The sequence below is a fragment of the Lacerta agilis genome, chromosome 4, assembly GCF_009819535.1.
Source record: "Lacerta agilis isolate rLacAgi1 chromosome 4, rLacAgi1.pri, whole genome shotgun sequence".
In the NCBI taxonomy this organism is placed as follows: Eukaryota; Metazoa; Chordata; class Lepidosauria; order Squamata; family Lacertidae; genus Lacerta; species Lacerta agilis.
The window spans coordinates 9,775,397-9,800,493 of NC_046315.1; the positions used below are offsets into that span (position 1 = coordinate 9,775,397).

General features: G+C 46.0%; 1 protein-coding gene across 1 annotated transcript in view; it reads right to left on the reverse strand.

The window, feature by feature from the left end:
- Positions 1-19,017: 19,017 nt before the first annotated feature.
- The window catches only part of LOC117045058 (teneurin-4-like), a 326,243-nt gene continuing 320,163 nt past the window's right edge, over positions 19,018-25,097 (reverse strand). The window contains exon 6 of the mRNA XM_033145843.1: positions 19,018-19,271. Within this exon, the coding sequence (XP_033001734.1) occupies positions 19,018-19,271 (254 nt within the window). The remainder of the gene's footprint in view (positions 19,272-25,097) is intronic.

Genomic DNA, 25,097 nt, shown 5'->3' on the forward strand with positions numbered 1-25,097 from the left:
AAGGTGTAGCTGAAGAATATGGGACGTGGGTGGCGCTGTGGGTTAAACCACAGAGCCTAGGGCTTGCTGATCGGAAGGTCGGTGGTTCGAATCCCCGCGGCGGGGTGAGCTCCCGTTGCTCGGTCCCTGCTCCTGCCAGCCTAGCAGTTCAAAAGCATGTCAAAGTGCAAGTAGATAAATAGGTACTGCTCTGGCAGGAAGGTAAACGGTGTTTCTGTGCGCTGCTCTGGTTCGCCAGAAGAGGCTTGGTCATGCTGGCCACATGACCCAGAAGCTGTACGCCGGCTCCCTCGGCCAATAAAGCGAGATGAGTGCCGCAACCCCAGAGTCGTCCGCAACTGGACCTAATGGTCATGGGTCCCTTTACCCTTATCTGAAGAATACCTTCCCACCGCAGTCTACCTTGAGCATCTCTAGAAAGTGGTGTGAAGCTCTGATGTTGTGGGTGGAGTCTAACAGTTAACCCGGCCCTGCTTGAGGCCAAACCAAAAGCAACAAGAGGTAGAGTAAAGGAACTTTTCTAATCATGCCAACTGCCAAGTTTTCTCCTAAAACATCAATATACATGTAATTTATGCTTTGGAGAAGGCATCCTATGGAACAAGGATGAACATACATTGGACGCTCACATGCAAAGCCCGACCGTGCCCTCCTGACCAGTTTACAGTTACCCCTGCCCCTCCCAAAAACGCTGCCATTTATTTAATATTCGCTTTAATGAGAAACTGTGACTTGAAATGTGTTTTGTTTCACTGACAGACGATAATGCTTTCAAGCACGTTGCAGGCACATATAAACATTCCTATGGAAAGCAGACGAAAATCTAAAACACAGCCTATGAAATTTTCCACCACTGTTCGGGGGGGAAAGCTGAAACCACACGCAAACACCCATTTACAAAACAAAACAAAGCCCACGTTAGAATTCTAGCCTATTCTGTTTTTTATTTGGTAACGGAGTGCTTGCATGTGGTTCGGGCTTTTTCTCTGCTCTCCGGCAACAGCGGCAGGAAATAACGATATGCTGCTGGGTCCTACCTATGGCATAGGCTGAAGCGTGTTTGTGTGTGTGGTGGCAGGAGCTTCTGTCACAGGAAGTTGGATGTGGTTGCATCTACTGTACTGCAAGCAGGGGCGTAGGAAGGCTCCTTGGTACCCGGGGCGGCGACCGGAGGCACCCCTGGGGGGCGGGGCATCGTGACGCGGCTCCGGCCCCAGCAGCGGGAAAAAAGCCCTTTTTTAAAAAGCAAAGTAAAGGCTGCCTTGGCTTTTCTTTTTTTAAAAGGGCTTCTCTCCCTGCTGCCGGGCGGAGCCGCCCACAGGGGCGAGGGCGGCCAGCGAGGATGGGGGGGATGTCACCCTTGTGACACTCCTCCTCATTGGCCGCCCCAGCAGTGGGGAGAAAAGTCCTTTTAAAAAAGCAAAGCGAAGGCAAGCAGGTTGCTTGCCTTGGCTTTTCTTTTTTTAAAAAAAGGGCTTTTCTCCCCACTGCTGGGCAGAGCCGCCCACAGGCGCAAGGGGCGGGGCAGGCCAGCGAGTACGGGGTGTCACCCTTGTGACAAGCGTAACACCCCTCCTCCTTGCTGGTCGCCCCAGCAGCTCCACCCCAGCAGCAGGGAGGAAAAAAAGGAAAGCAGGCACCAGCGGCTGGCTAAGCCAGCAAGCGCGGCGGCACCGATTGTGGGGGCGGTGCCCCCCACCCCCGAGTGTCACCCCCCCAGGGTGCTGACCGGGGTGGAATGCCCCCCATCACACCCCTGACTGCAAGTCCTTGAAGACTGGCCATAGCCTAAGTTTCCACTTTGGCCAAGATGTGGAGTGCACCTTGAAGTCTCTTGTCTCTCCACAACCATTTCACATACAGGAAATTCTGGCCAGTATCACGTGGGTTTCTGAAGTCTTCACAAACAACTGCCCAAGTCTGCACAGGTCCTCATTTTCTAAAACAAATAACACCCCCTCCTCCCTTCATGATATATGAGCTACTGAGAATGAAAAATTGAGCATACCGTGGCAGAGTCTGTGGTTATGGATTCAGTCTGCAGCTATGTAAGACAAACAGAGGTCTGGGAGGTCAAACATCATGTAGAATTGTTCAGCGTTAAGTTCCCCACACTCTCGTAACACTAGAAATTGTGACCTTCCAATAACGCTGAATGGTGCTAAAATTCAGGTCATACAGAAGAAACTGCCCTGAGGGATAGCTCAGTCGGTAGACCATGAGACTCTTAATCTCAGGGTCCTGGGTTCAAGTCCCGGATTGGGGAAAAGATTCCTGCATTGAAAGACTAGATGACCCTCATGGCATCTTCCAACTCTACGAGTCTGTCTGTGAAAGCACTTTTTCTTACAGTGCATAGCTAAACTTTGGAATTCGACCCCAGAAGATATAGTGATGGTCACCAATTTGCATTGCTTTTTTATTTTAAGGACGAGACAAATTCATGAAGGATAAAGCTATCACTAGCCAGGAATACCTCTGAATACCTCTTGCTGAGAATCACAAGTGAGGAAAGAGCTGTTCTGTCCTGCTTGCCGGCTTCCTATCCGGGGCATCTGGTTGGCCACTGTGAGAGGAGGCTGCTGGACTCAATGGGCACTGGGTCTGATCCAACAGAGCTCCTCTGACGCTCTTGGATTATTCCCGCTTTTCGGAAAGTGAATGTAGATCTTCCACTTTTGTCTTGGAAGGCAATCTTGTGCAAACCCCCACTTTGGCACCATTACGGAAGTGAACCCCCGCTAGGCTAATTTGCATAGGTTAATTTGCGCCAGAAAATCCTCAGTTTGCACTGGGAAATCTGGGTAAAGTCAACATAGCACGCTTCTTTTCCTTTCGTTTGGCAAAGCTGAAAACTTTGAAACTGCCAAGCTCGCCCAAACCAAAACGGCAATAATCAATAGATCGTACAGTTAAATGGAGAGGAGAATCTGTTATCGTTCTCAGGATCTCATGGTAGTCAAAGCAGAAGGTGGCATGGAAAAGTTATCGGCTATTTTCTCTAGGTTGGAAGTGCAATTGGGGAATGAGATTCGGCACAGTTTTAGCAGTCTCCTGCAGCAGAGAAAATTATTTTCAGACCCCCACAGGTCACCTCTCTAGGGCCACATGTCCATGGTGCATATGGGGTCATTGGCAAAAGCGCAGCAAAAGGGGCACAACAATGGAAGAGACTCTTCCTTTGTCCGCCTTCCAAGATGAGACTCTTAATCTCAGGGTCGTGGGTTTGAGCCTCACGTTGGGCAATATATTCCTGCATTTCAGGAAGTTTGACAAGATGGCCCCCGTGGTCCCTGCCAACTTCTTTGAGTCTATGGTTCTATGAAGTATTGTTTAAATGCAAAATAATGGCAGAAAGCACGGCTGGCAGCCACCGTTTTAGACGGGGCACTCTTCCCCTTTGAGAAGACGATTCCTGCGACAAGAAAAGCACGTGTATCATCTAAAGGACAAAAGCAAAGTGTGGCTTTTGCTTCGGAGATGCCCGTGCATGCAAATTTAACCTGTCAGTTGAAAGCTGCAAAACCATTGGCTGAAGCGCAGCATCTTTAAATTCAAGTTGACAGCCCTAATATCAGAGAGCTCTTAATCACCTGGGGGGTGGGGGTGGGGGGGGGGGCTAGAAGATAGCCATGGAGATTTCCCCTCCCTCCATCTCCCCCTTCTTAAGGAAAACAGGCTCAATTCCCGCCCTGTGACCTCTGGAAGCCAGGAGCCTGGGTTTAAAGGGTTAATCCCCCTGCCAAGACCTTGTTTGATTCAGATTATTATGTGGGTGACACTAAGACTTGCCCTGCTACTCCCACCAGGCCAGTGGCATTATGCTCATTTGGGAGGCTACGCAGACAAAGAGCTAAGGACTCTGCAAACAAAGCTCAGGGCATTTGGTCACAACCCACATCTTCTTTACCCAATGCCCGGATGTCTGTACATCTCCAGCCATAGGACTCAGTGGGCCATTGTTGCCTCTGTGTGCATTAAGTACACAGCAGGGTTAAGAAATTCCATTAGCCAACCAGGCTCCCTCCAGAGGTACCTGGTGCCTGATGGAACTACAACTCCCATCAGGAGTGCTGTTTTCTGGAGCTGGTGGGGGTTGTGTCAAGCTTGCATTTCTTAGTACGGAAAGTATTGATCTGATCATTCAGGGGTCGGCAAACTTTTTCAGCAGGGGGCCGGTCCACTGTCCCTCAGACCTTGTGGGGGGCCGGACTATATTTTGGAAAAAAATTAAAAATGAACGAATTCCTATGCCCCACAAATAACCCAGAGATGCATTTTAAATAAAAGGACACATTCTACTCATGTTAAAACACACTGATTCCGGATCGTCCGTGGGCAGCATTTAGAAGGCGATTGGGCCACATCCGGCCCCCGGAGCTTAGTTTGGGGACCTCTGCTCTATCCAGCCAACATCTGATGCTCACTTAGTAGGGACATGAGAGGGGACTTGTCTTTAGAATTCCCTACCTAAGCATGTTCATTTCCCACCCCGTCAGACAAAGTCTTTTTTTAAAAAAAATTAGACAGCTATTTGACTTGTCCAGCTGATCTCTTTTAATGCTCCATATATTTTGACTGGATGGGTTTGGGGACATATTATCTTATCATCTGATTTATTTATGCACTTACTGTGTTTTAAACCTGATTCTTAGTTGCCTTGAGTGACAAATGTACACAAGCGGTCCATAATAAATGTTAAAATACCCCAAAAGGCAATGTAGGAAAGCAGGGCAGGGAAATCCTTTATTGCGTTTTTGTCATCCTTTCCAAAACGGCCAAAATGCACCCAGCCCCAGACTCCCTTCGGAAAAGGCTGAAACAACCCATCACCCCCCCCCCCAAATAATGCTCTATTGTATCTTCAGAGAAACAGCCTGCTCCTGCAATTCCATGTGCACCAACACTTGCGATTTACATGGGGATTTGCAATGGCGGCACTTTTCCCTGGGCGTTAGTTGTTTTGGAAAGGTTCCTGGCTCCAAGCAGAGTTTACACAGCTGCGGGAGGAAAATCTAGCAGAGATCAACTGGAAAAAGAAGAAGAGGGCAACACAAATCTCATGCAAGAGAGAGAGAGAGAGAGAGAGAGAGAGAGGAATGAATACTCGGCAGCCCTGCTGTTGAAACAACTCTTCCACCAAGAGAAAGAGAAAGAGTTCCCTAACTTTATTAAGTGTAGCCACAACGCAAATAAACTTTAGCTCATTTTCACCATTTAGAGAGCATAAAGACTCCCTTTTGTCATCCAGAGTCTAAGCTGCCTAAAGCCTTTACAGAAACACAACTTTGAGGAAGGCAGGCAATTAAATCCATTTGGAGAGGCCAGGAGGGTGTTTTGTCCCCCACCCCCCTCCTAGTAGCTAGGATGGTGCTTGTGTGGATCAGATTTATGGACTGTGTAGAGGACTATCCAAAGCTACTTTTAAAAAAGAAAGGGGAGGGAAGTCACCCTTGGTAGTTTTGCAGAAAGATGCTTGCAAGTGACCTCGACTGGACCGGTTGTCTGTCCTTATCAGAAGTCGGCAACCATATCACACACACACACACACACACACACACACACACACACGTGTGCACACACAACCCTCCAGGAGCAGCGTCTTGGTGCAGGACATATTTACTGCCGACCTCCAGAATTTATTTTTCACATAAAGGAAGCTCCAGGGATGCAAATCATCTACAAAGGCTTAAGGAGCAAGGAGGCCGGGTAGGAGACAGCTGAGAGCCCAGAACCGCTGCGGCACATCAATAATACAATAATGTCATCAACCCGCTGTAGAGACCGAACAATGCTTTTTCCTGTCCGTTAGTTAATTAGCAAACGGGGTGAGATTAAAGGCTTTAATCTCTTGCTTACTTTCATTCCCTCTCTTCTTTTTCTTAATAACAAAAGAAAGCAAAAGCAAAACCTGAAACCTGAACAAACCAGCGGCCACATGTAGGAAGGAAGAATAGAAAAGGGGAATACAAAATTGATTACATTTGTTAGAGGAGAATCGGTGTACAGTGCTACCTCTGGTTACGTACTGAATTCGTTCCGGAGGTCCGTTCTTAACCTGAAACTGTTCTTAACCTGAAACACCACTTTAGCTAATGGGGCCTCCCCCTGCCGCTGCGCCGCCAGAGCACAATTTCTGCTCTTATCCTGAAGCAAAGTTCTTAACCTGAAGCGTTATTTCTGGGTTAGCGGAGTCTGTAACCTGAAGTGTATGCAACCCGAGGTACCACTGTATTTGGCTTAGAGAAGCGCTAGGCTAGTTGTTGTTGGGAAGAAGAGGAGTTTGGATTTAATATCCCACTTTATCACTACCTGAAGGAGTCTCAAAGCGGCTAACATTCTCCTTTCCCTTCCTCCCCACAACAAACACTCTGTGAGGCGAGTGGGACTGAGAGACTTCAGAGAAGTGTGACTAGCCCAAGGTCACCCAGCAGCTGCATGTGGAGGAGCGGAGACGCGAACCTGGTTCACCAGATTACAAGTCTACCACTCTTAACCACTACACCGCACTGACTCGCACCTGCCATCATCCTTGTCCAGTAGCCATGCTGTATGGAATTGATCTGAGCTCAACATTGGGGCGGGGGGACAGGTTGACCAATCCCCTGTAGTTTTTAGTTGAGATTCCTGCATTGCAGGACTAGACTAGATGAACCTTGGGGTCCCTTCCAACTCTACAATTCTATGACTCCCAGGCCACAGCTTCTGTTCATCACATGGAGAGGTAACCATGGAACAAGTTCTCCACTGTGCAGATATATAATGTCCACCTGGCCTGACCACGAGAGGGAGGTGTTTTCACCATGCCAGCGGTCACTGGAAGAAACCCACATTGCAAGGTCATCCCAGCACATTTGTACACGTTACATACAGCTGGAGGAGGGAAATGGCTCAGGGATGCTGATTCCTTGCGGCAATTGTAAGGAAAGAGAGGGCCTGTTTGTCTGAAATCGCCTCCCCACAAAAACCACCCAAGGTCTAAGGGTGTTGGCAAAATTCTGGCCCCACAAGCTTTTTTGCTACCTCTGGGCACACAAACAGAAGCAGAACAAAAATGTTTGAAAAGTACTGCACGAATATAAGATGGGGGACATCTGGCACAACAGCAATACACGTGAAAAGGATCTAGGGGTCTTGGTGGACCACAAGCTGAACGTGAGTCAACAGTGCGATGCAGCAGTAGGGAAAAAAGGTTAATGTTCTTCTAAGCTGCATCAACAGAAATCTAGTGTCCAGATCAAGGGAAGTCATAGTCCTATTTTATTCTGCCTTGGTCAGACAACACTTGGAATACTATGTCCAATTCTGGGCACCATAATTTAAGAAGGATGTTGACAAGCTGGAAGGTGTGCAGAGGAGGTCAGCCAAGATGATCAAGGGTCTGGAAACCAAGCCTTATGAGGAGTGGTTGAAGGAGCTGGGTATGTTTAGCCTGAAGAAACATATAAACATCAACTGGTAGTGTTGGAGGGGACTATGAGGGTCATAGAGTCCAACTGCAGAGGAAACCGAGAGGAGATATGATAATGGTAAAGGTAAAGGGGCCCCTGACCATTAGGTCCAGTCGCGGATGACTCTAGCGCTCATCTCGCTTTATTGGCAGAGGAAGCAGGTGTACAGCTTCCAGGTCATGTGGCCAGCATTACTAAGCCGCTTCTAGCGAATCAGAGCAGCGCACGGAAACGCTATTTACCTTCCCGCCAGAGCAGTACCTACAGGTGAAACTTGAAAAATTAGAATATCGTGGAGAGGTTCATTTCTTTCAGTAATACAACTTAAAAGGTGAAACTAATATATGAGATAGACTTGTGACATGCAAAGTGAGATATGTCAAGGCTTTATTTGTTATAATTGTGATGGTTATGGCGTACAGCTGATGAGAACCCCAAATTAACGATTTCAACTTTGGGGTTTTCATCAGCTGTACGCCATAATCATCACAATTATAACAAACAAAGGCTTGACATATCTCGCTTTGCATGTCATGAGTCTATCTCATATATTAAAACTCCAGTAGCTAATGAAAACAATTGCTTACATAAATGGACTTTTCCACGATATTCCAATTTTTCGAGTTTCACCTGTATTTATCTACTTGCACTTTTGGGGGTGCTTTCGAACTGCTAGGTTGGCAGGAGCTGGGACCGAGCAACGGGAGCTCACCCTGTCATGGGGATTCGAACCACCAACCTTCTGATCGACAAACCTTGGCTCTGTGGTTTAACCCACAGCGCCACCCGCGTCCCATGGAGATATGATAGTCATCTTCAAATATCTAAAGGGCTGTCATGTGGAAGACGGACCAAGGTTCTTTTCTCGAGTTCCGGAGAACTTTCTGACAGTAGGAGCTGTTCGACACAGGGACAGTCTCCCTCAGGAGGTTGTGGACTCTCCTTCCTTGGAGGTTTTTAAGCAGAGGTTGGCCATCTGTCATGGATGCTTTAGCTGAGATACCTGCATTGCCGGAGGGGGGGGTTGGACTAGATGACACTTGGGGTCCCATCCAACTCTACAATTCATTGATTCAGTTATTCTACCAGAGGGGAAAGTATCTCCGGGCATGTCTAAAGTGCCTTTTCTTTTTAATTAGCAACACTTTTTTTAAAAAAGGAATCAGGTTAAGGACAGGGTGAAGGACCGCACGCATCTCTCTTGATTTTGAAGGTGTGTTAGAAGCAGTTGGGGTGTGAATTTTATTTTTTTTGCAAATGCCATCTCTTCTGGATTCACATCTCCCTGTTGTCGGAAGTGTTAAGTATGGGGGAAATTGTGTCAGGGCCTGTAAAATAATTCTGGTCCCATGGAAATCAGAGAAGGCTGGTTATAACTTCACACAGGGATGCATATTGCTCCTCACATTACCTCAACAATTCCTTGAGCTGAAGGAGACTTTATTGTTTCTCTAAAAAAAAATTCTGGCTACTTTTCTGAGCCAGTTCCTGTTCAGCATGGCTTACAAGCAAAACAAAAGGATAAAGAACGAGAGAGAGAGAGAGAGAGAGAGAGAGAGAGAGAGAGAGAGAGAGAAATTAAACTACAAATCAATACTGGACATTTTAAAAATAAAATAAAATACAGAACCGGGGTGGCTGTGATTTGAGCCTTGTGTTTGGAGGTGCTGCTAGGTGGCAATGACAGCAATGGCTGTTTGATCTGCAGAGAGGCCATTTCGCACCTTGGCTTCATCACTTAGACATCCAGTGAGGACTGAGTCATGCATACCTTGACATGTTTAGGGGGGGGGGCTGACATCAGAAGGGCACCTCAAGGATGCCAGTATCCTCATTCCCAGGCTTTCAGCACATAGGAAACGAATGGATGGACCACCTCGATTCACACCAAGTGACACCCTCAAGGTGGGACAGGAAGCGAAGAAGAGTTTCCAGATGTCTCAAAATCCCAGGCCCAAATACGTGTGGGAATTATCCAGTAGCAAAGCTGTTAGAAAGTTTGCAGGAGTTTTCATTGGATTTTGTGCGGTTTCAACCTTCTGTGCCTTTTTGCGACACAGCTGCAGTTTATTTTTCTTAGTGATGGTTTCATCGTTCTATCTCTTGCAAACCGCAAGAGCTCCCACCCCCCCCCCTGGGAATCAAGCGGTGTATAGATCTGGCTTAGACATAGAATTATAATATTGTAAAGTTGGGAGTAATGTACGGAAGTGAGAGCTGGACCATCAAGAAGGCTGATCGCCGAAGAATTGATGCTTTTGAATTATGGTGCTGGAGGAGACTCTTGAGAGTCCCATGGACTGCAAGAAGATCAAACCTATCCATTCTTAAAGAAATCGGCCCTGAGTGCTCACTAGAAGGACAGATCCTGAAGTTGAGGCTCCAGTACTTTGGCCACCTCATGAGAAGGGAAGACCCTGGAAAAGACCCTGATGCTGGGAAAGATGGAGGGCACAAGGAGAAGGGGACGACAGAGGATGAGATGGTTGGACAGTGTTCCCGAAGCTACCAACATGAGTGTGGCCAAACTGCGAGAGGCAGTGAAGGATAGGCGTGCCTGGCGTGCTCTGGTCCATGGGGTCACGAAGAGTCGGACATGACTGAACGACTGAACAACAACAACAACAAAGTTGGGAGGGACTCCCAAGAGTCATCTAGTCCAAACCCCTGAAATGAAAGAAACCTTCCCACAGCCATAAACACGTTAAGGATGCCACTATCTTATGGGCATGTGTCGTAGTTCAGTGGTTAGAGCACCTGCCTTTCAAGGAGAAGGTCCCTGGCTCGGTCCCCATTGGCATCTCCAGTCTCCCATACAAAAAGAATTATTGAGAATGTGAACTCCACAACCTCTTTTTTTTTCTTTAAAAAAATGCTAATATTATTGAAGATACTTTAGCAATCCTTGTACTAGCCTTGTATCGTAGGCCAGAATTATATTTGCAAGAAAGCACGGTTGCCTGCCTAAAGCCCCCTTTGCAAGATGATGGCTGAGGTGAAATCTGAACCCAGGACTGAGTCAACTCTGCTAGTAGACCTAAGCTCTTTTTGCAGGGTCCTTCCCTTTATTATCAGGCTCTTTCTTTCCACATCCACAATCTCGCCTTTGCAAGCGCAGGGAACAAACAAAAGCAAACAAATGAAAAGATGCCCAACTGAGTGAGGGCCCAAAGGTCAGCCACATTGCTGGGAACTTGACTGTACTGACAAATGCTTGGGGAGGCAAATGGATGAGTTGTGAGCTGTTTTCCTAATGGGAGCAACAACACTGTAATGTACTCATCCAGTGCCGGATGTAAGTACAGTATAAGAAAAACAAGCTATAGCTTAGGTCCCCACTCTCTTGGGGGCCCCAAAAAAATTTAAAGAAAAAAACAACAACTGGATGTACATTTCCAAAATATAAGATAAAAAACAAATAAAATAAAAACCTACATACAGCAACAGTGTTTTGTGTTGTGTAGGCTCCTATTTGTTATGTACAAATGGCTTGAGATATCTATTAGGTCCATAAATTACCATATAGCATACAGGTGAAACTCAAAAAATTAGAATATCGTGGAAAAGTCCATTTATGTAAGCAATTGTTTTCATTAGCTACTGGAGTTTAATATATGAGATAGACTCATGACATGCAAAGCGAGATATGTCAAGCCTTTGTTTGTTATAATTGTGATGATTATGGCGCACAGCTGATGGAAACCCCAAAGTTGAGATTGTTAATTTGGGGTTCTCATCAGCTGTACTAAATAGGTGTGGCAAATTGGTATATGCTGAAAATTTATACCATCGGACTTTTGATTATTACTGTTCGTGATGTTAACCCCCCCCCCCAAACTTGAAATTGGGAGGGGAGGGGAAACAACTCAGGAGATAACTATTTGTACTGTTTGGGTACCACTTTGTTCCTCTTATCAATATCTGAGCTATGAGAATAATTCCCAATTTTTCCTCTCCACAAATTCCATTCCTTGAGAGAACTGCAGCTTCTTTTTTATGTGCCTGCTTGCTTGTTCATCAGGTGGAAGGGTGGATAAAATCAATTTAGGATAACTTTTCTAAAAGCTAAAAAATAAAAAAATCCTTCCAGTAGAACCTTAGAGACCAACTAAGTTTGTTATTGGTATGAGCTTTCTGAAAAAGTGTGCATGCACATGAAAGCTCATACCAAGAACAAACTTAGATGGTCTCTAAGGTGCTACTGGAAGGAATTTTTTATTTTTGTTTTGACTATGGTAGACCAACACGGCTACCTACCTGTAACTTTTCTTAAAGCTAACAGTTTCTGACAGTAAGAGCTGTTTGACAACGAGTCTCGCTCAAGAGGTTGTGGACTCTCCATCCTTGGAGGTTTTTAACCAGAGGTTGGCCATCTGCCATGGATGCTTTAGCCGAGATCCCTGCATTGGAAGGGGTTGGGCTAGAGGACCCCTGGGGGTCCCTTCCACCTCTTCTACGATTCTATAACAACCCTGTGAGGTAGATTAGGCTGAGAGAGAGAGCGACTAGCCCAAGGTCACCCGCTGAGCTCCACTGCTGAGTGGGGATTCAAAACCAGGTCTCCCAGGTCCTAGTCCAGCACTCTAACTACTACACCACACTGTCGTATCAATGTACAAGCCTTCATGATCCACCAAATGGACAGAGAAGGCCATTGGCTTATTTGCACAAAGGTGGGAAGTCAAAATTGGCAGAGAGAGGTGAAAAATGAACAGGCACAGCGTGGTGATGCCAGCATTTGCTTCATCAATTCCCTGTTAATTTAATGCAAATGTTTAGGACTGGGGTGCGCATAAATATCTGAAGACTCCATCAGGGAAAGCCACTTTCAATGCTGGTTATCAGATAGGGCTAGTCCCTGAGGAATTCGCCACCTCTTTGTCAAGGACCATCTCCTTACTTAGAAAGCTCATTGACTTGAGGATGTGAATCTGGTGAGAGCAAACACATTTCCTTTTTGCAACTGTTCAAGGCTGAGCTAGCCACTTAGTCAATGGGACCAATGCTTTGTGGATTGGAGTCTGTGGCATCAGTAACCTAACCTTTAAGTGCAAAAACAAAAAACAAAAACCCTAACTTGCTTTTGTTTGTTTTTTCTTTCTTTCTATGTTTAGTTCTCACCCTTCATCAGAACCTTATTAGGGGGTTTCTCAGCATAAGGAGCATCAGGGAGAGAGAGAATCAGTGCCTTTCTCTGACAAAAGGATGGTTAAAAGTGCTTGGAAACTGCAGAACTGGATGCAAACATCAGCTGATCACATGATAAAATTGTTATGTGTGGTTTTGGGGGGGAGTGGGGCCCCACAACCCAATGTTCCCCTTAACACACATGAGCAAACACTGCATATTTGGAAATTGTACAGCCGGAAGGCTTCTAAGATTAATTTATTTTTAAATAAACTTTTGTGCCACTTTATTTATTAATTTTTAATTGTACTGCTTATCTTCTCCATCATCCTGGAGCTACTGCTGTTGCGGCTTCTTGTGTTTTTCCAAAGGTTTTTATCCCCACCCCATCCCCTGAAAACAATCTCCCTTGATTATTTATAATCACATTAAATGTGATTCTGTTAGCTGCCTTGGATCTTAGGAAAGAGGGGTGGTGGGCAGGGGAGAGCCCAAGTCTTTTCATTTGATTCCATTTCACTTTTAATTTGTATACCCCCTTTCTATGCACTAGGAGGTTTACAAGCTGCAAAAGCGAGAAAATGGCAACAGGGTTCACACTCGTAATAACCCCCTGATCTAATACAAAAAGACACAATAACTGAAAAACAAACAACTTATATCAAATAAAGCAATATTCAATAATCCATTAGAACATAATAGTAAACAGTAAAATTAAACATCAGCTAATAATAATTCAACAGTTAACACTTACCTATTATTATTATTATTATTATTTATTTATTTATTTTATTATTATTATTATTATTATTATTATTATTATTATTATTATTATTACCCTGCCCATCTGTCGGGTTTCCCCAGACACTCTGGGTGGCTCCCAACAGATTAAAAACAGAATAAAACATCAAACATTACAAACTTCCCAAAACAGGGCTGCCTTCAGATGTCTTCGAAAAGTCAGATAGTTGTTTATTTCCTTGACATCTGATGGGAGGGCGTTTCACAGGGCGGGCGCCACTACCGAGAAGGCCCTCTGCCTGGTTCCCTGTAACCTCACTTCTTGCAGTGAGGGAACCGCCAAAAGGCCCTTGGAGCTGGACCTCAGTGTCTGGGCTGAAGAATGGGGGCGGAGACGCTCCTTCAGGTCTACTGAAGACAGCCAGTGTGGTGTAGTGGTTAAGAGCGGTAGACTCATAATCTGATGGGAAGGCGTTCCACAGGGCGGGTGCCACCACCGAGAAGGCCCATTACAATGAAGAATTACTAAACTATAATCAATAAAAATAACAGCAAGTCACAATGCATGAAATGCCGGCAAAACATACACAACCACAGGAAAGGATCCAACTGAGAATCAATTAATGTATAAATAAGTAAGCAAGCAAATAAATTAGAAATAAAAGGGTACTTTCTGGGTGCTGGATATTTCCCCTCTCTCCATCCAGGATCATTTAAATACTGTATGCAACCACTAACACACCTATGTGCCTATGCACACACACATAAAGACATGCCATGTCACAGGCTAGTCTTTGCAAATAACATTTCCTATAGTAGAGCTCCCCCTGGAATTGTACCATAAGGACAGCTCTACTCTAGGATATGTTGTTTTGCAAAGACCAATCCTGCGGCCATCTAAAGGAATTACCATGCAGGTGAGAAAATGGCCGGCGCAGGTGACAAGCTGCAGGCGTCTCCGGCAAACCTTTCGAACATTATTGGGGGACATGTGCAACCTCAGAATCAACTGGAGATAAACACTTACCTGGGAATAAGGTAAAGGTAAAGGACCCCTGGACGGTTATGTCCAGTCAAAGGTGACTATGGGGTTGCGGCGCTCATCTCGCTTTCAGGCCGAGGGAGCCGGCGTTTGTCTACAAACAGCTTTCCGGGTCATGTGGCCAGCAGGACTAAACCGTTTCTGGCACAATGGGACACCGTGACGGAACCAGAGTGCATGGAAACACCGTTTACCTTCCTGCCACAGCAGTACCTATTTGCACTGTCGTGCTTTTGAACTGCTAGGTTGGCAGGAGGTGGGACAGAGCAACAGAAGCTCATCCTGTCGCGGGGATTCGAACCATCTACCTTGGGCAAGCCCAAGAGGCTCAGTGGTTTAGACCACAGTGCCACCCGCATCCCTACCTGTGTTCAACAGGTCTTACTTTCAGGTAACTACCTATCTCCTAAGACAACCTGCACTTTAAACCTCATCTATGTCATTAGTTTTCTTCTTTGCCTCCCGATTCTCCACGAACGTTGAATTCGCCAGGACGCTTCAATGTTATTTCATTGCATTTTCTGGATGACAAGTGCAGGATGTAAATAAACCAGCTGGTTACACAATTCCATCTGCCATCTGGGCTCTCAAATGGAGCAAGCGAGGAACAGGGGCTACAGCTATTCTGGATTCCTATCCCCCACCATACAGTGGTGCCTCAGGTTAGAAACACCTCGGATTACAAACACTTCGGGTTACAGACTCCGCTAACCCGGAAGTAGTACTTCAGGTCTCAGGTTAAGAACTTCGCTTCAGGATGAGAACAGAAATCGCGCGGCGGCAGCGGGAGGCCCCATTAGCTAAAGTTGTACCTCAGGTTAAGAACGGTTTCAGGTTAAGAATGGACCTCCAGAACGAATTAAGTTCGTAAGCAGAGGCAGGGGCGGAGCAAGTTGGGGCAGTGTGCCACCTTGGAGGGGGGGTGACACTCAGCACCCCCCGCGACGCCCAAGCCGAGCCCCGCCACCCCGCAAAGAAGCCTCACTCGTCGGCTCGTAATGTTGCCGCGGGAGCAGCAGCACGGACGGACTGCGCATGTGCGTCCGTGCGCCGTGACGTCACGACACATGCGCGCTACGGAGTGACTCCCTGCCCCTGGGGGGTTCGCCTGCGTTTGCCACTCCGGGCGGCCAGGTGGCTCCGTTTGCCAGTGAGCGGAGGTACCACTGTATTTATTAAGGTCGCATGGTGCACATCCATGTATACTGGGGGTGGGAAAGGCCAGGAAGATTTTGAGCACCTATGTGGTAGGGGCTACTGATTAAAAAGAAAAAGATAGGTGCCACATGGCTCCTTAAACCAATGTTGCAATCGCCAAAACGGAATGTCTAGTTGCCATTTCAGGGCAAGATGGCTCTCAAGTCTTATTTTTCAAAGGATGGACTGACTGTGATGGATTCTCTGGCTAGTTCAGGTGACAACCTTGAGAGTTTTTGAGAACTTAAAGAAGAAAAGTCACTTGGTCCAGGGACAGTCCAGCATATTCCAAGCTCTTTTTCCTAGGGTGACTGTTTCTGCTCAGGCTGCACAGAAAAAAGCAATTTGTGTTCCAGAAATTCATTCCAATTGTGCAGATAAAATATAGCTGATAGAATTCCAAAGGATGGTGTGTGTGTGTGTGTGTGTGTGTGTGAAAACAATCCAGATCCAATGATGATTCCCCCAAAGGGTGAAGACATCAGGCAACATCTTGGCACCCAGGCATCTTCACTTGGTCACAAGTGGTCGAAAGCCAGGTGCGAAATGAAACCATTCACATAACAAAAACTACCATTGAGGTATCAAAAATTTCAAAGGGGGGGTCCATGGCTTGGCATTTTTAAAAGCAGGGGGTCTGCAGTACTTAGCTAACTGGGAACCTCTGCTCTAAGCAGTGCTTTTTCAGGGGGGGACTAAGGGGTAAGCGTACCCCTAAATATTTTGTGAATCTGGTGGTGAATTCATTTCCTTTCCCAGTGATTTTCTTCAGTCAAAGTGAGAGTACCTCTAAACTTTTTTAAAAATAAAATAAAAAAGCACTGGCTCTAAGCCGTTTGCAAAGATACAAGACTCCCCCCCATATTACAGTAATTGGTTAAAACAATAAGATCAGTTGAAATGCCCACTGGAATAGTCTTCAGTAGGGTACTGGAAGTTTTTTGGGGGGCTCTCTGACCTCAATTGGAAGGCAGTTCCATATAATAGGGACACCAATAGGTAAAGGTAAAGGGACCCCTGACCACCAGGTCCAGTCGTGTCCGACTGTGGGGTTGCAGCGCTCATCTCGCTCTATAGGCCGAGGGAGCCAGCGTTTGTCTGCAGACAGCCTCCGGGTCATGTGGCCAGCATGACAAAGTCGCTTCTGGCGAACCAGAGCAGCGCACGGAAACGCTGTTTACCTTCCTACTGGAGCGGTCCCCATTTATCTACCTGCACTTTTGACATGCTTTCGAACTGCTAGGCGGGCAGGAGCTGGGACCGAGCAACGGGAGCTCACCCCGTGGCAGGGATTCGAACCGCCGACCTTCTGATCAGCAAGCCCTAGGCTCTGTGGTTTAACCCACAGCGCCACCTGGGTCCTGTAGGGACCCCAATACTAAACTGACAACTCCTGGTGGGTCCAAGTGGTGAATCTGAGCCATGGCGGGCCATAAACATTGACTCCCCAAATACCTCAGCAATTGGGCAGGGATATAAGGGAGATATCCTGGACCCAAATTGTTAAGGGCATTGTAACCTAATGCAAGAACCGTGAGCTCTAAAATATGAGCTGCCAGTGCAGACGTCTGAGAAATGGAGTTAAACGCCGGTGATAGCCTGTCCCACATAAACTGCCTAGCCACTGGCATTTTGCACAAGCTGGAACCTCCACACCAGGCCCCAGGGTAGCCCCACGCAAAGCGCATTGCAGTAATCAAGGCTGCCATTTGATAAGCATAGCACCTGGCTTGACTCACTTCCTCGAGTTATCTGCTCCGCACATGAAGTCCTCTCCTTGTTTTTATGGTGCAGTTAGTTGTCTAGCTTAAGATTGTGCCGTGAACTGCGGAGACCTGATATGATGCTTACTGCTTGGTGGCTGGGGACTTGCAAGCACATGTAATAGCTGTGCAACTTCGATGTTTTCTCCCGCTCTGCCCAGAAACTTTTGAATTTCAAGAGTTGGCAAATGTACCGATAACCACCCCCTAAAACAAAACGGTTGACATACGTATTTGCAGAGGCTCTTACGGTAATTGCATTGACCGGAGGCGGGAACACAGCCGAGGTATTAATTAAGCTAATACTCATTTCATAGATTTGGCCCTGTCCAGTTTGGGACTACTGTAGAATTCTCTGTGCACTGAAACATATTCACAGATTCAGGTACCAGGTGGGAAAAGGTGGATGAAACCAGAATAACAGATTTGGAATGAAAGATGGAACATTTGGGATTGAGAACAAAGTGTAAAACCAACATAACCCTAATATAACCTGCAAACTACAGGCATTTCTTTTTTTCCTCTCCCCAACCCAATCCAACATTTTACTCAAAGTAGTGTCCATGCACTAATAATGCAAACAACTCACTTTTTGCAAAAAAAGAAAAGAAAAAGAAAAAAGAACAAGTGGCTATTTTTACAGCTTCCAAATTCACAAGGTACGGTACTCCTTGCAGCTGTCTCAGCCAGAAGCTGCAAAAACAACACACACACACCCTTTTAAAAAACAAGCTCCTGCAGTTTCTGAAGTCAAAAGACACTCTCTCCTGACCTGTTAGGACCCAATTGGACTGGGGGCGGGGATGACAGCACCACCAGTATTTCTGAAAAGCATAAATATCATCTGATTTTCTAAAAGGGCTTACAAAAATAAACAGCAGATGGACAAACACAAATGTGGTAGACACATTTTCCTGGAACAAAACCAAAGGATTTGCTTGAAGTGGCGAAAAAGATCCAAGGTTTCTTTTACTCTCCCAATACTGATATACTGTATCGTTTTAATTTTTCATTCAGAAACAGAGGCTCCAAAATTCAGCAGGAATAAAAACAACAACAGCACATAATTATAAAGGAACACATCCTACCAGCACCTCTGCTGGCAAAACCCTTGGCAAAAATCCAAAACAGAATGCATGAGATTTAACCGAATGGTCCAGTTTATTATATATCACACACACAAGCAACCCAAACAATCTTGCAGAGAAGACCGCCGGGAGAGAGGTGGGCTGAACATTAAGTCGGTGAAATCTGTAATGCACGACAAATGTTTTCGCCACCCTGACTGCAAAACCTCCAATGGAAAGCCATCAAATGCACGCTGTGTGGAATTTTACTCCAAACCACACATTCTTTCTGCAGCTCTAAAAAATGCAACTTGAGATCAGGCCAGGCCCAACCATCCCCTAACCATTCAGCCGTGGGGAGATCTGGGGGGGGGGGGGTCCTTGAAATCAGCAAGAGTTGCAGAGTTGAGCTGCAATGCAAAGCAAGCCCGCCTACGCAACCCTCCTCCCCTGCAAAACACACACACACACACACACACCAAAAAATCCATTTGCAAAACTTCAAACAGCAAGATGCAACAAAAGAAGCAGACTGTTCCCAAATGTAATGCACACTTGGAAATGCATCTTTACTAAAATGAGTTTCAAAACATTTCAAATACAAAATAACCAACAAATTATATATACATTTAAAGCAGTAACACAGTTAAGTAGGTAGATAGAATGAACTCACCAATAGATGGGAGAGAGAGATTCCCAGAGCCACTTTTAACTAAGAATGAACTGGGGACAAACTCTTCTTCAGAGTCAGAGTCCTGAGTTGGCTGGGCCACCCCATTGCCTAGCAACCTCCTCTGGCTCTCATTGGCTGGCGGGGAGGGGGGAGGGGAGGGGGTTTGCTCAATAGGGGTTGATGAAGCAGATGAACAATGCAAAGGAGGACCTGTGAACCACAAACACAAACACAGACAGAAAATAAATAACTGAAAATTGCAACCCAAAAAAAGAAAACAAAAAAGAAGAAGGAAAACACCAGGACAACAAGGGGGGGGGGACACACAAAGATACATCAAACACAAAAAAACATGCACAGAGACACAGATAACTTCTTAGCAAAGCCTATGCAAGGAATCACCATTTGCAAATACAGTACACAGAGCACGACCTTGCGAAGGAGAAAATCCCATTAAATCCACTGGAGGAGCTGACCTCTGAATAAATGCATAAAGCATTCAGGTGTAGTCTTGATTAAGCAGGTATTAAATCACAAGGGAAACCCTGCCGTTTTTCAGGCATTGGTTAGAAAGCTCTTGAATTTCATGTTCTAATCTATATGACTTCGGGGGTGGGGGTGGGGGTTCTTGTCATTTTAAGCAGCCAGCTGGAGAGGGAATCCAAGAGTATTGAGGCTAGGTTTAATCATACATCGCTGCGATTTCTAAGCCCAGTGATCATTCCCTCAGAGGAGAGACGGAAGGTTGCACCAGCATGCGATTGCATGATGAAACTGAGCCGTAACAGATAAGGAACAAAAGTCAAATCGAACATCAAGAGAGCGGGTGCTTTGGAGTGCAGAACGTTAGGGGCGGAGAGATGCTTCGTAGGGTATCATTTGATGAGGGGGGTCCTTCGCCTTGCCAGAAGGGAAGGAAGTAAGGGCCTTGCGCCAGTGGCACAGCTGGAAAGGGCTGCAGCTCAACAGGTAGAGCATCTGCTTTCCATGGGGGGGGGCCGGCGAGATCCCAGGTTCAAACCCAACCCCCCCCCCCAACCTCCAAATATAGAACTGGGAATCCTGCCTGCCTGAGATCTTGCAGAGCTGCTGCCACTCAGTGCCAATGATGCTTAGCCAAATGGACCAATTCTCTGGCTCAGTGTAAGGCAGCTCCCAGTGTTTCTGCGATACACGGCAGAGGATTGGAAAGAAAGGGAGCTCAACAAATCTTTGTTATTTCCGTAGCATATAAGTGTGGCTGACACGTAACTCTGTCTATCCATGCCTTCATTTACACACACAGCCGCCACGCTGGACCCAGAAAATATAAAATTTGCCACACAATCGGTTGCCTCTGGCAGAGAAGTAGATTTCCTGTCAATATTTTTTTGCAGGAGCGCAAAATGGGATAATAGGTTTTATTGAAGTTAAAGTGGATTAAAACACTCTTGTCTCCCTGGTGCAATAAATCCAGTTTTTTGGGGGGGAGGGTTGTATTTAGGAAACTGATGGGGGAAATGTACCGAAAAGGGTAGGATTGTGTAATAATTAACAGGAAGGTGCATAAACACTCCACATTCAAATCCTTGTCATATGACCTCTCCATGAACAAATGACAACAAATCCTGAATAGAGATGGGACACAGAACCCATCCTGTTTAACTCTCTGAGGTTTAAAGTAACCAACACAGTAAAAGCAAACACACACACAAAATTCACAGTAACTCGTTTCTTAAAAGAACTGGATCATCGCCACTTGCGGGCTAAAACGCAGCATTAAAAAAAAAAAAATGAGGCCCTCAGAACCAGGGCCTAACCATTTATAAAAGTAATCAGCAGGAGAATCAAAGGTTTGATTTTTTAAAAAGAAAGTATTTAAACGCCAGCGGAACATAAATAAAGAGGGAGAGGGCCGGGTTAGTTATAACCTTTCTATTTTTTAAAGTTTAGGATAAGGCGAGATTATTATTTATCTTACAAACTGGATTTTCCTATTCTATTCTAAACTGAAAATTTTGCCTCCATTTCCCAGCTTTTAAAACTTTATACTTATTATCATAATTTATCATCACTGAAAGCTAGATGCTCCTATTTTGTTTTGGTTTGCGTACACATATATAGTATGTTATTTGCAAGTAATTGTTTGTTTGTTTGTTATTAAAGAGTTTGATGCTAATGTAAAAGTTTGATTTTAAAATAAATGGGAAACAACGTAATCTTCCGGAGCAGGGAGTAATTCTTCCCATTGGCCATTGTTATTGTTACTATTATTGTTTTTTTAAAGTGTGTCCTTTTTGAGGGGTTTCCCTCCATTCATATCTCGCTGCTGTCTGAAAGGCAGGATTTGTGCAGCAAATTACATCTGAGAGTCCTGTAGACTCTACAGGAATCATAGAATCATAAGAGTTGAAGAACAGGAAGGGACCCCAAGGGTCATCTAGTCCAGCCCCATGCAACACAGGAAATCTACACCCTGTGTGTGTGTACACGTGTTTATTTGTGTGCCTGCGTGGGTGCCCTCTTATGATCTGTGGCCACCCTGGTATCTTGGAAACCCCCAAACTAGCCTCAACGGAGCATGGCAATTTGGCTGAAAAACCTGTCCAAAACACCATGCAGATGTTTTAGTCTGATTGACACAGGCACCTAATGGGGGAGTGTCCATAACTGCACACTTCGCTGCATGCTCCATAACATGCAAAGACTGGGTCACATCTGCAAGAAATCCTTCCTCCCACTTCTAGGCTGAAGTTTGGCTTAGTTTAAAGATAAAAAGGTTCCCGTTGTAGCAATTGGTACCTTCCCCCTAAATCTAACTTCAGCATGGGAGGTAATCTGGAGTGAGTCTGCCACAAGAGCGGGAAGGGTTAAGCCTCCCCACTCTGTTTGCTGTAGTCCTGATAAAAACTGCCCCCCCACAGTGCAGGTAGACCATAGCTCTTATGGCTAGTAGCCACCTGGTGGATAAATAAAAGCTCAAGAGATCCAGCACTTAGCTGACACTCATAATCAGGGGTAGATAACCTTCTGGCCCTACTTTTATAGTCAGCATGACCTTGACAGAAAGAGATAAGAGTGTCAGTTTAAACCAGCTGTACTCGGCTTCTCTGAAAGTATAACCCAAACAATAACCCAAACATCATGAACTTTCTGCCACACAAAGAAGCTTCCAGAACTCTCTTGAACTAAGCAGAATAGGAAAGGTCTCTACACATCAGATCATGGGTAGGCAAACTAAGGCCCGGGGGCCAAATCCAGCCCAATCGCCTTCTCAATCTTGCCCACAGACAGTCCGGGAATCAGCGTGTTTTTGCATGAGTAGAATGTGTCCTTTTATTTAAAATGCATCTCTGGGTTATTTGTGGGGCATAGGAATTTGTTCATTTCCCCCCTTCAAAATATAGTCCAGCCCACCACATGGTCTGAGGGATGGTGGACCGGCCCACGGCTGAAAAAGGTTGCTGACCCCTGCTCATGATGCACAGAGTTTCTTTAAAGCCACAAAGACCATCTCTGTGGGCCAATAAATCATGGCATATGACCACTACACTCAGCAGACAGCACCACACTTCTAAAAGATAAAGAAGCTATTGCACTGCGCTGGAGAGAACACTACCAGCATCTCCTTATCCCTCATAGCTGCTGATGGAAGACAATCTTACTCGGCTACGAGTGTTCGCCAAAGAAGAAGAGGAAGAGTTGCCATTCATAGCCATATTCAGGGCCAGCCCTGGCATGAGGCAAGGGGAGGCAATGGCCTCAGGCGGCAGAATCCACAGGGGCAGCAGATCCAGTTGTAGACCTTTATCCCCGCCCCCGTTCCTGATGTAGATCTTCACTCACTCCTGCCTCCCTGGCACCCATTCCTGGTACATCTCAGGTGCCAAAATGTCTTGCCATGGCCACATCCTCCATGAATTTCTCGAATCCCCCTTCAAAGCCATCCGGGTTGCATTAGTGCATTTAATCCGATGTGATTTTCTACACAAGCTACTCTGTGATATTTTCCAATGAAAAGGGACATACAAATACTGGGAAGGGGGCCACCACTACCAACAGACCCTCCAGGAGTCCCTATTTTCAAAGGACCGTCCTGGATTAACAGAAGCCATCCCAGTTTCTGATTTGATCCCAGAATGTCCCGCTTTCCCTTAGGACAGTGGTGGCCAAACATGGCCCTCCAGCTTTTTTTTTTTTTTTTTTACTACAACTCTCATCACCCGCAGCTAACAGGACCAGTGGTCAGGGATGATGGGAATTGTAGTCCCAAAACTGGAGGGCCAAGTTTGGCCACCAGTGCCTTAAAGGTAAAGGTAAAGGTACCCCTGACCGTTAGGTCCAGTCGCGGACGACTCTGGGGTTGCGGTGCTCATCTCACTCCAAAGGCTGAGGGAGCCAACGTTTGTCCCGAGACAGTTTTTCTGGGTCATGTGGCCAGCATGACTAAGCCGCTTCTAGCAAACCAGAGACAGAAATACCATTTACCTTCCCGCCGGAGCGGTCCCTGTTTAGCTACTTGCACTTTGACGTGCTTTCAAACTGCTAGGTGGGCAGGAGCTGGGACCGAGCAACGGGAGCTCACCCCGTCGCGGGGATTCGAACTGCCGACCTTCTGATCGGCAAGCCCTAGGCTCTGTGGTTTAGACCCCAGCGCCACCCGTGTCCCTTAGGATATCCCTATTTACATAGGGGAAGTGTATGGATAAGGGGATAAGTAACTGTACAACCTTTAGAATACATCTGAATGCTGCACTGTGGGTTTTTTTTTTTTTTTGAAAGTTAATGTTTTATTATGTTTTTTTCTATATGTTGTAAGCCACCCAGAGTTGCTGGGGCAAAGCAGTCAGATGGATGGGGTATTTGTTGTTGTTATTGTTGTTGAATAGGATGTCCCTATTTTCATCAGAGACATATTGGAGGTATGCACCAACAACCACCACAGGAGAGACCAGAGATCACCGGGCCAGCATCCTGTTCCCACACCAACAAACCAGAGATGCCTACAGGAAGCAGAACCATGTGTGTAACAGCAGCCAGGTTCTGAGCACAGCACTGCTCCAAGAAGGCCTTCCCCAAATTCCCGGGAACATCACTAAAACTGCCATTAATATTATTATTAATATTATTATTATTATTATTATTATTATTATTATTATTATTATTTTACAAACGCGCTGGGAACGGGAGGCAGAAAGTAGCGTAATCCCGGGGAGCGACCGCGCACTTTCCGTTAACTGCAAAGAAAACAAATCGCCCCGAGAAATTTGTGCCAGACTCTGCAAAAACAACAAAAATAAAACTTTATAATACTTTCTAACATGTTGTATAAAAGTTACGGGCTGGCGTAACCAAAACCATACGGCGACTGCACAGTATCTCTTTCTAAGAGGCATGTGGGGGGGGTCGGGGGCAAAGGGTTTCATCTGTTCAGCATTGCCTCCCCCGCACCCACCCAGAGAAAAAAAAAAAAGATTTGCTAAGGTTCAGAGAACTAAAAGCCCATTTCTCCTCCTTCGCTTCCTCCCTTTCTCGCATTTGGTCGCTGGACCATGTCACGATGGCAGGGGGGCCGGCGTGAAACCCCCTCCCTGGTTTATGTCGAGCTTGCCTTGTACATTGTAGAAGTTGCACATCGCTCCCCCCACCCCACCCCTTTCTCTCTCTCTTTGTCAGTAGGGTTTTGATCACAGCTTGCGCTGCGGCCCCATCCGTGAGGCCCCGAAGTTTCTGAGCAAGCGGATGAATGAAGCCCCAAGCCCTCCCATGTTAAAAAGTGCTCCATGTAATTCAGACTCCCGTCCCCCGAAGACCAAAGTGCAACTATAACTCCATCTGTACAAGAGAGAGAGAGAGATTTGGTCTTGCCCTATGGCCACATATATCACACCCATGCAATGCTGACAAAGGCAAATGCCACCAATGTCGTTCTGCTGCTTTGTTTACCACTGGCGACGATGTAACCTTAGCCATGGTCTGTTCTCCCACTTACAAACATACCTTTCTGCACTGGTCAGAATGCAGGGTTCCTAGTCTTCCCACGGCCTGAACAAGGTT